We start from the raw sequence: 10,000 nt of genomic DNA, 5'->3' as shown, positions 1-10,000 counted from the left end.
CTCAAGCCGTGTCACAAAGCTGCTGACCGTTAATGGTCTTCTTCATGACCTCTAATGTAGGCCCACAGTTCAGTTAGGGTCATGTTATCAGAGGCTGCGCCCTCTGCTGTTCATTCCAGTTAGCAGGAAAAAGCTTTTTCCACATGGAGACAGAACCTGTTCCTAAATGTCTGTGTTTAACAAAATAAAAAAAAGTTAAACACCAAAGTAAATCTTATGGGACATTATTTTTCTTTACCAAATATTATAGTAGAACAGCTTTCTCAAGCAGTTTGTGATGCATTTTCATCATTTAGATAGATAGATATTATTTTGAATGTCTTTGGCAAAATTCAAATCTATAATTTTAATCTAGATTAATCTAGATTAACTACAGGATTGCAGTGAGATTAATCTAGATTAAAAAAATTAATCTATGCCCAGCACTAGTTTATACATTGATAATTATATAGACCGTGTGTTTATACATTGATAATTATATAGACCGTGTGTTTATACATTGATAATTATATAGACCGTGTGTTTATACACTGATAATTATATAGACCGTGTGTTTATACACTGATAATTATATAGACCGTGTGTTTATACACTGATAATTATATAGACCGTGTGTTTATACACTGATAATTATATAGACCGTGTGTTTATACACTGATAATTAGTGGTGAACATTTTTCCTTTAAAAATCGCAGAAATTCTTTTAAACAAAAAAAAGTCCAGCTGTGATTTTGAGTCATTAATTGGTGTCTCCGTCTCTCAGCACGTCCAGCTGCTGACTCAGATTCACCTGCTGAGTTCATCAGTGGTCAAACTGCAGAGTGAGGCTGAGACCACCAGACAGTTCCTGGTAACACACACACACACACACACACACACACACACACACACACACACACACATACACATACACACATACATCAGATTGTTATTCTACATAATTATATTGATATATAATAATGTTGATCTCATATCATATCATATATGTATGTATAGAAATATATATATATAAAATGATATATTGAATAATTGAATAAATGGGGATAATTGTTGGTGCGTGTTGCCATGACGACGGTCCTGTGTGTCTCAGTTTGAGTTGGACCTGTTGGCTCAGAGAGGCGAACTGCTGATGTCATCAGGACATCCTGGTTTCTCCAGCGTCTTCAGAGCGTCCAACCTGCGGGGGGCGCTGCAGCTGCTGGACGAGCTGCAGAAGACTCCCATCAGCCACCAGCAGCGGCTCCACCCGCCAGACGCCAGAGGACACAGTGAGCGCCATCTTCATCTTCATCGTTATCATCACTGTTATAAAAGAAAAAAAACAAAAAACAGATGTTCAGAGAGAGTGTGTGTGTGTGTGTGTGTGTGTGTGTGTGTGTGTGTGTGTGTGTGTGTGTGTGTGTGTGTGTGTGTGTGCGTGCAGTGCGTTGTTATCCCGTCCTGCCGGCTGAACTCGCCTGGATCTTTGCCACCCGTCCGGTCTTCCTGTACCCGGAGCTGCTGCCCTGCGCCAGCCTGGACCCAGCTCTGTACTGCCCCCGCAGGACGGCCGCCTTCACTGCAGCTGAGGACTGGTATGCACACACACACGCACACACACAGTGAACACATGCACACACACACACACACACGCAGTGAACACATGCACACACACACGCAGTGAACACACACACACACACAGTGAACACACACACTGTGTTCACTGTCTCTGTATGTGTGTGTGTGTGTGTGTGTGTGTGTGTGTGTGTGTGTGTTCATGTGTGTGTGTGGTCAGCCTGCTGGTCCTCGGCCTCAGGAACATGGAGGGGTCATGTGACCCAGCGAAGCTGGTGTCTCAGTTCCTGCTGAGGAAGACTCTGGTCCAGGTGCGGCGGAGGATCCTGCAGTGCTGCAGACCAGGATCCCCCGACAACATCGTCAAGGTAACGAGCTGACCCCGCCTCCCCGCTACTGTCATGTGAGCGTATGGTGTGAGCGTGTGGTGTGAGCGTGTGGTGTGAGCGTGTGGTGTGAGCGTGTGGTGTGATGAGCGTGTGGTGTGAGCGTGTGGTGTGATGAGCGTGTGGTGTGAGCGTGTGGTGTGAGCGTGTGGTGTGAGCGTGTGGTGTGAGCGTGTGGTGTGAGCGTGTGGTGTGATGAGCGTGTGGTGTGAGCGTGTGGTGTGAGCGTGTGGTGTGATGAGCGTGTGGTGTGAGCGTGCGGCGGGCTCACAGGTGTGTCTCTGTAGGCCTTCAGGTACCAGCGGGTGCTGCGGCCCATGATGTTGGCGTGTCGGCGTGTGGAGCCGTCAGAGCAGCGCCCCCCGGTGGAGAGGGAGGAGGAGGCCATGCCCCTGTGGCTGCTGGTAAAACACACTTCCTGTTGATGTTTTACAATAAAAGGAAACATTTTAGTGAATGAATCAGACAGATTAAACAGGAAAACAGGAAGTGAGGAGTCGACAGGTGACGTTAGAAACAAAATCACTTCTGATGTGACTCTGGCTTTTTCTCTCCCCTCAAGGTTTTTATTTCGGAAACATCTCAAAAACACCTTGAGGAAGTTTCTTAAACTGGATTCTGACTAAAAAGAATCCGGTTTAATTGCAGAGTACGTTAACGATACCATGAAGGAGGAAAACAACATTTAAATAGCACGAGATAAAACTGCAGGAGCGGTTTAGAAATATAAAATGACATTATATAAAGAACATAAAACACAATGTATGTACAAACGTCCACTTTAGGTAAAAGACTAAACTGAGTAGAATTGCTGCTCAAAGGTCAAGGTCACTGTGATCTTGCATGATCTCAGTCGTCTGAACTCGATATCTCCAAAAATCTTTGACGGATTCTTTTTTGGTAGGCAAAGGTAAAGGTTTCTTAAAATTTGGCACAAACATTCACCTTAATGTTTCCACTTAACGATGACTTGATTACACTTTGATGGTCAAGGTCTCCGTAACCTTTTATCTGTCACATTCCTGCAAACCTGATATTTCAAAAACCTCTCGAGGATATTTGATCAAATTTGGCACAAATGTCCACTTGAACTGAACTGATCAGAATTTAGAGGTCAAAGGTCATGGTCACCTCATCTGTGTTGTTCTTGTGAACAAAAGCATATTGATAGAATTTTCCAAATTTGGCACAAGTGTCCACCTGGACGTAACAATGAACAGATTAAATTTTGATGGTCAAAGGTTACTGTGACCTTGCATCCATCTTGTACCGTTGATAGCGATATCTCAAAAACACCTGAAGAGAATTCCTCCAAATTTGGCACAAACGTTCAGTTGGACTTAACTGATGAGACTTTGGTCGTTAATGGCCACGCTGATCTTGCGTCTGTCATATTCTTGTGAGTGCGATTTTTCCAGAAGACCTTCAGGACGTTTAATCATATTTAGCACAAACATTCACCTGGACTGAACTGATTAGATTTTGGATGTTAAAGGTCACGGTGACCTCACAAAACATGTTTTTAACTCAAGACTTCACACTTAAACATTTTTAATTTTCACAAAATTGCCCCCCACAGCGGAGCCTTCCTGTCATTTACCCGACCATCAGGGACTATAACTGCGTTCCTGGCTCCGCCTCCATGGCCCCGCCCTCCTGCAGGTCAGGTGGAGGCCGTCACATGACCCTCAGACACTCCGCCTCCCGCACCTACAGCTTCCCGCCCGGGACCAGGTACCCTCCCCGCCTCCCAAAGCACCTTGACTTCAGACGCATTGGCTTCATGCTGCTGCCCCTCCCCCCGCCTCCCCCTAAACTCTCCCCCCCTCCCCTGGACGGACTGAAGAACTCTCCCCTCCTCCCCCCTCCCTGACGGACAGGTGGACTCCTCCGCTCTCCTTGACAGACTGAAAGTCTCCTCTCCCTCCTCCCCCTCCCTGACCGAGATGTGGACTCCTCCCTTCCTCCCCCTCCTTGACAGACTGAAAGCCTCCTCCCCTTCTCCCCCACCCAGATAGACAGGTGGACTCCTTTCCCCTCCATGAAGGACAGGTGGACTCCTCCCTCCCTCCCTGACAGACAGGTGGACTCCTCCCCTCCCCTGACAGACAGGTGGACTCCTCCCCTCCTCCCCTCCCTGATAGACAGGTGGACTCCTCCCCTCCTCCCCCCTCCCTGAAGTACAGGTGGACTCCTCCCCCTCCCTGATAGACAGGTGGACTCCTTCCCTCCCTGAAGTACAGGTGGACTCCTCCCCTCCTCCCCTCCCTGATAGACAGGTGGACTCCTCCCCCCTCCCTGAAGTACAGGTGGACTCCTCCCCCTCCTCCCCCCTCCCTGATAGACAGGTGGACTCCCCCCCCCTCCCTGAAGTACAGGTGGACTCCTCCCCCCTCCCTGGCGAAGCCCACAGTCCTCCTCGTGTCCTCCTCCGCCGCCTCCTCCTGAGCCGGACCGACACCCCTGCTGACATCATCACCACCTCTGCTATCTCCATGACGACCACAGAGCGAATCAGAAACCACTATCAGACCCTCGCCGGCCTGAGGGGGAGCAGGAGGAGGACACCGTCCACTGGAGTAGTAGCTCCTCCCCCTCCTGGAGGCCCCACCCCATGTCAGGAGGAGGGCAATGATGTCATCAGGATGGAGGAGGAGGAGGAGGAGGAGAGCGAGGTCCTGCTGGCGCTCTCTGAGTCCTCGCCCAGCTCAACAGGAAGTGAGGCTGACCCTGAGGAGGCGGAGTCAGAGAGCAGACAGGAAGTGACCCTGACGCTGTCCAGAGCGGCAGCAGAAGAAGAAGAGTCGGTCCTCCAGCTGCAGGTCAGAGAGAAACCTTGTCTTCCTCTCCTTCCTCTTCCTCTCCTTCGTCTTCCTCTCCTTCGTCTTCCTCTCCTTCGTCTTCCTCTCCTTCCTCTTCCTCTCCTTCCTCTTCCTCTCCTTCGTCTTCCTCTCCTTCCTCTTCCTCTCCTTCGTCTTCCTCTCCTTCCTCTTCCTCTCCTTCGTCTTCCTCTCCTTCCTCTTCCTCTCCTTCGTCTTCCTCTCCTTCCTCTTCCTCTCCTTCCTCTTCCTCTCCTTCGTCTTCCTCTCCTTCCTCTTCCTCTCCTTCGTCTTCCTCTCCTTCCTCTTCCTCTCCTTCGTCTTCCTCTCCTTCGTCTTCCTCTCCTTCCTCTTCCTCTCCTTCCTCTTCCTCTCCTTCGTCTTCCTCTCCTTCCTCTTCCTCTCCTTCGTCTTCCTCTCCTTCCTCTTCCTCTCCTTCGTCTTCCTTCTTTTTCTTTGTTTTCTTCAGATAAGCAGCAAAAACAGATGAAGATCAGTGACAGAAGCACATGGAGGCTGATAAACCAACATGTACTGTATATATGTACTGCAGTACACTGTGTATGCAGTTATAAGTTTCGGGTTAAACGTTGTTACGTGACGGAGCAGAGCTCTCCGGGTTAACCTCCGTCTCTGCTGAGTCTGGCGAATGTCGATTTGTTTTATCTCCGTGGTAACAGTGATATGAGACAGAGGGTCAAAGTTCAGGGAGCAGTATTATGAAGAAGTACTATGTCCTGAGTGTGCTGTACTGCACGCTACAGTGTGTACTTTGTAAGAGCAGCCAGAGTACCTAACGAAGTAAAAGTACTAGAAGTAAAAAGAAACAGTACATAAACAGTCTGTGATTCTGAACGCACCCTCAGTCTTCATTTCTTCTTCCTGCTCTGATTTAATGTACAGATTATAAACCGACATTAAACACTGCCGCTCTGCTCTGGAGTGTGTAACATCAGGAGAGAGTGTGTGTGTGTGTGTGTGTATGTGTGTGTGTGTGTGTGTATGTGTGTGTGTGTGTGTGTGTGTGTGTGTGTGTGTGTGTGTGCAGGAGGAGTCCTCAGACGATGATGATGATCAGAGGGAGAGAGAGGACGAGACGTTTGCTCACCATTATCTGCTCAGAGTGAGTTTTACTACACACACACACACACACACACACACACACACACACACACACACACACACAACTACACACTCAGACACACACGTGACCTGATGTCTCTATACTTGCTGTTTCTTGTATAAATGTGAAACCTAAATGTGAAATGTAAAACCTGTATAAATGTGAATTTCAATGTAAATATCAATATATATCTTACACTCCAACCATTCTTGTATATACTTTAATTCCATGGTTCTGTTTCTTGCACTGTTACACTGTTACTTGTGTTACTTGTTTTGTTTTGCACTGTAAGACTCGTACTTTTTATATTTTATATTTGTATCTTCTATTTTATCTGTTTTCTTTTTCTATATTTATGTTGCACCAACCCACCAGAACAAATTCCTCGTATTGTGTGAACTATACCTGGCAATAAATCTTTTTCTGATTCTGATTCTGATTCTGTTTCTTGTGCAGGTGTGTGATGCGGTGGTGGTGTCCCCAGGTGTCTTGGAGCAGCTGCTGCAGCTGTTGGATCAGTCCTCGGCAGCGGGGTCCTCAGGGGCCCCAGCAGAGGTCCTGTATGATGAGCTGAAGCGCGTGCTGCGGCCGTGGCCTCAGCTGCTCAGAGACTTCGCCGCCTTCCTGAGCCGACGCCAGGCGCGCCGCTGCGGGCTGGTGGGTGACCTCACAGTGACCTCACTCTGACCTCACAGTGACATCACTCTGACCTCACAGTGACATCACTCTGACCTCACAGTGACCTCACTCTGACCTCACAGTGACCTCTCTTCTTCTGTGGTGTCTCTGTTAGCTGGTGGAGCAGCAGCTGTTTGAACGCAGCCGGAGGTTTCTACGGCGACTCGGGCGGAGTCTGGGGGAAGGCTCCTCCCCCTACCAGCAGGTCGTGTCGGTGCTGCAGGGAAGCTCCGCCCCCTCACCTGAGCACATGGAGCAGGTAGACGATGACATCATCTCTGTTATTATTGATTGAAAAACGAAAAAACCAAAATGACCTAAAAAATAAGAAAAGTCTCAGTATAATAATAAGTATATGTAACAGTAAGTATAATAATTCATTAAAATGTGTTTAGTTATGTCTCGAGTGAAGCTGAGTGAACATTTTTCCTGAACTGACAAGAACTATTGATAAATAACTGATAATAAATACAATAATCAATAAAATACTCTGAGCTGCTCTGTCTCTCTCAGGTCTCCGCTCTGCTCAGTAGCCACGCCCACCTGCAGCAGGAATTCTGGGACTTCTTCCAGCAGCTTCACGGGCAGCCGTCGCCCATAGCAACCAGCTCAGAGACTACGGAGACGGACCGCGCTATCCAGAATCCTCCAGACAGGAACAGGAAGAGAACGCAGCGAGCCGTCTGTGCCAAAAACATCTCCAGGAGCTCCAACGGAGAGAAAGTCGTCATCTGGACACGGTGACAACACACACACACACACACACACACACACACTGAGACACACTGAGACACACACACACACACACACACACACACACGTCCTCTCCGTCTCCGTCACTCTGATCCGTCGGCAGAAAACACAAACTTTTATTTTGTCGTCTCCTAAAGTTTCCTGTTGTCCTCTCTCAGCGAGGCGGACCGTGCCATCCTGACCGCCTGTCAGCAGCGGGGAGCCAATCAGAGGACCTTCAGACAAGTCTCCACCCAGCTGGGAAACAAGACCGCCCACCAGGTGAGAGGGGGCGGGGCCTCAGGACGCACTCCGCTCCTCTTCTTCTTCTGCAGGTTTTAAAGCTTCTGTTTCCTGCAGGTGAGCTGCCGCTTCCACGACCTCATGACCCTCTTCCACTCCGCCTTCCAGAAGGGACAGCCAATCAGCAGGCAGGACGCCGCCCGGGACTGATCAGCCAATCAGAGAGGAGATGTGAACCAGATATGACAGAATTAAAACAAACAGCTGACAGAACCACAACGCTGATCTGAAGGTTCTCCAGAGAGTCAGTAACAGTTTTCCAGAGGCACAGAAAGAGTTCTAGAGGTCTCCAGAAGATTGTAAGGGGTTCTTCCAGAGGATCCACAGTCTTAGACCTGTGTTTGTTCCAGAACCAGATGAAGACGTTCTGCGTTCAAACACGGTTCTAGATACTCAGGGTTGGTGTCAGTGATCCAGCAGGACTCAGTGGAAGGGTTCTAACATGAACTCCTGAGAATGACTTAAAAATGTCTTTCAGGTGTGTTGATGGAGTGTGTTCAGTGGTTCTAACGTTTGAAGAAAAGATCCTACAAACTTGAAGTCAGAACAAAGACTGAATGTTCTCATCTGAACTACTACGAAACTTATTTTACTCATTGCACAGATCGTCAGACAGGACTGAAGAACGTGCTCCGTGTTCCTCTCTATGTCACTGATCTGAAGAATGTTCCACTGATGTTCTGCTGTTCACAGCAACTGTTCTGGACTACAGCAGCTCGTCCAGCAGGACTCAGTGGAACGGTTCTATCATGACCGTGAATGAACTCTGAAGTCCTGAGAACATGTTCAGTGGTTCTGACGTTCTTCAGGTGTTTGATTCTATAAACTCACGACAAGAACTGAACTTTGACATGAGATCAGCAGACAGAACCACAAAACTGTCTGTTTGAAGGAACCAGCTGGAGTGTTCTTGACCAATCAGATCGTTCCACCGTCTTTATTTATATTTAATGATTATTTATTTTTAATTTATCTCTTCTGACCTCACAGAGGCCCCGCCCACTCTGAGGTCAGCAGGCGGAGCCAAGAAGGAAACACAAATACCTGTCGCAACATTTCAACTCGTTCTCTCACGTTCTTTCTTTGGTTCTTATAGTTTTTATACTCTATTTCTTTTAATTAACTCTTTGTCTGCTGAAACTTCAGATTCACTTTTAAGTTTACGAGTTCCACACGTTCCACCTGCTGAGCAGCAGAACCAGGAAGAATCAGTACCACACTGGTTCTGGTTCTGGTTCTTGTCTTCAAGGAGTTTCTGGGTTTAAACGGCGTCTCGGCGAGAACTGAACCACTTTGTTTCCTCATTAGATTTCTTTAGATTTCAGCAGAAACAAACCAACAAACAAACATGTTTCAGGAACACAAACGTCCTGTTTAACCCTTTGAAACCCACGAAATCTGACGTGATTCAGAAGGTTAAAGAGGCCCGAGCGCTGGCTGAGCCCTGAGGAGGCTCCGAACACAGATTCATCTCTGCCGAGACGTGAAACACGGCGTTTTCTTCTTCAGTCTCTGCGTTTCCTCTCCCTCCTTCTGTCTTCTTTTTCAGCTCATTTTTCTTGTCGCCTTTTATTCATTCTTGCAGTTTTCAGGAGATTTCTTTCTAAGTTGCTCATTAATTTTTTGCCTCGTTTTCTAAATAAATCAAACCGGTTTCAGAGAGTTAAATACTAAGAAAAGTGCCGTGAGGTTTAAAAGGGAATTTAACTTTAATTTAACTCCTTCAGTTTAACTCTGAGACTGAAAATTCTGCTGATCGAGCGTTTCTGAGAGCTTTCCTCTCCCATGATGCACCGGGGTCAAAGCGCCTGATTCCCATGATTCCTAGCGGCCTTGTGTGTGCGTGTTGTGTGCCGTTCATATCTGTGAAGGTTTTATTCATACTGAATCTGCCTGAATGAACGAAGGTCAGCGGCTTCAATAAAACTTTTTTACGTCATTTTCAAAACATTCCTCAGATTTTTTTAGTCTTTATTTATAATCGAAAAAAAATGATGAATTTAACAGCATAAAGTTCAGTATCATCTGAATTTATTCAGTTTGGTACAAAAACATCCTTCGTAACTTCAAGCAGAGTTTGGGCTGCTTTCACCAGTTCATACTAGGGACTGTTGGTTATTTATTAGAGGGAAGGGAGTGGTGCACAAAGGGGGAGGCGTGTTGAATAAACCTTACAGCACCTTTTTTATTTTGGCTTTAGAGGAGGGAAATACAACTTTAAACGGCTGTTTATATTTAATTTACCACAGATTTTTATAGAAAACACAAAAGCAGGTTTTCTTTCAAAACAAACAAACAAAAAGTCTATTTTGTTTTTTCTACATTTTTGTCTTTAAAATTTTTGGCCACCTTGTTCTCTTGAAACATTTTATTCTTTTGGTCGATAATTTATTTTTCTTTGAAAA

General features: G+C 46.8%; 1 protein-coding gene across 1 annotated transcript in view; it reads left to right on the top strand.

Moving 5' to 3' along the window:
• Positions 1–9,545, top strand: part of gon4la (gon-4 like a) — a 20,743-nt gene extending 11,198 nt beyond the window's left edge. Inside the window, 14 exon segments of the mRNA XM_088090709.1 lie at positions 764–850; positions 1,091–1,268; positions 1,424–1,574; positions 1,775–1,922; positions 2,228–2,344; positions 3,520–3,773; positions 3,950–4,101; positions 4,104–4,762; positions 5,808–5,882; positions 6,339–6,539; positions 6,676–6,819; positions 7,074–7,300; positions 7,472–7,574; positions 7,653–9,545. Of these exon segments, the coding sequence (XP_087946835.1) occupies positions 764–850; positions 1,091–1,268; positions 1,424–1,574; positions 1,775–1,922; positions 2,228–2,344; positions 3,520–3,773; positions 3,950–4,101; positions 4,104–4,762; positions 5,808–5,882; positions 6,339–6,539; positions 6,676–6,819; positions 7,074–7,300; positions 7,472–7,574; positions 7,653–7,745 (2,589 nt within the window). The 3' untranslated portion in view covers positions 7,746–9,545.
• The last annotated feature ends 455 nt before the right edge of the window (positions 9,546–10,000 follow it).

This window comes from Plectropomus leopardus, chromosome 17, assembly GCF_026936395.1.
Source record: "Plectropomus leopardus strain MGB_pleo_1.0 chromosome 17, ASM2693639v1, whole genome shotgun sequence".
In the NCBI taxonomy this organism is placed as follows: Eukaryota; Metazoa; Chordata; class Actinopteri; order Perciformes; family Serranidae; genus Plectropomus; species Plectropomus leopardus.
The sequence above is the reverse complement of the archived record's forward strand: the minus strand, read 5'-3'. Positions and strand labels throughout refer to the sequence as shown.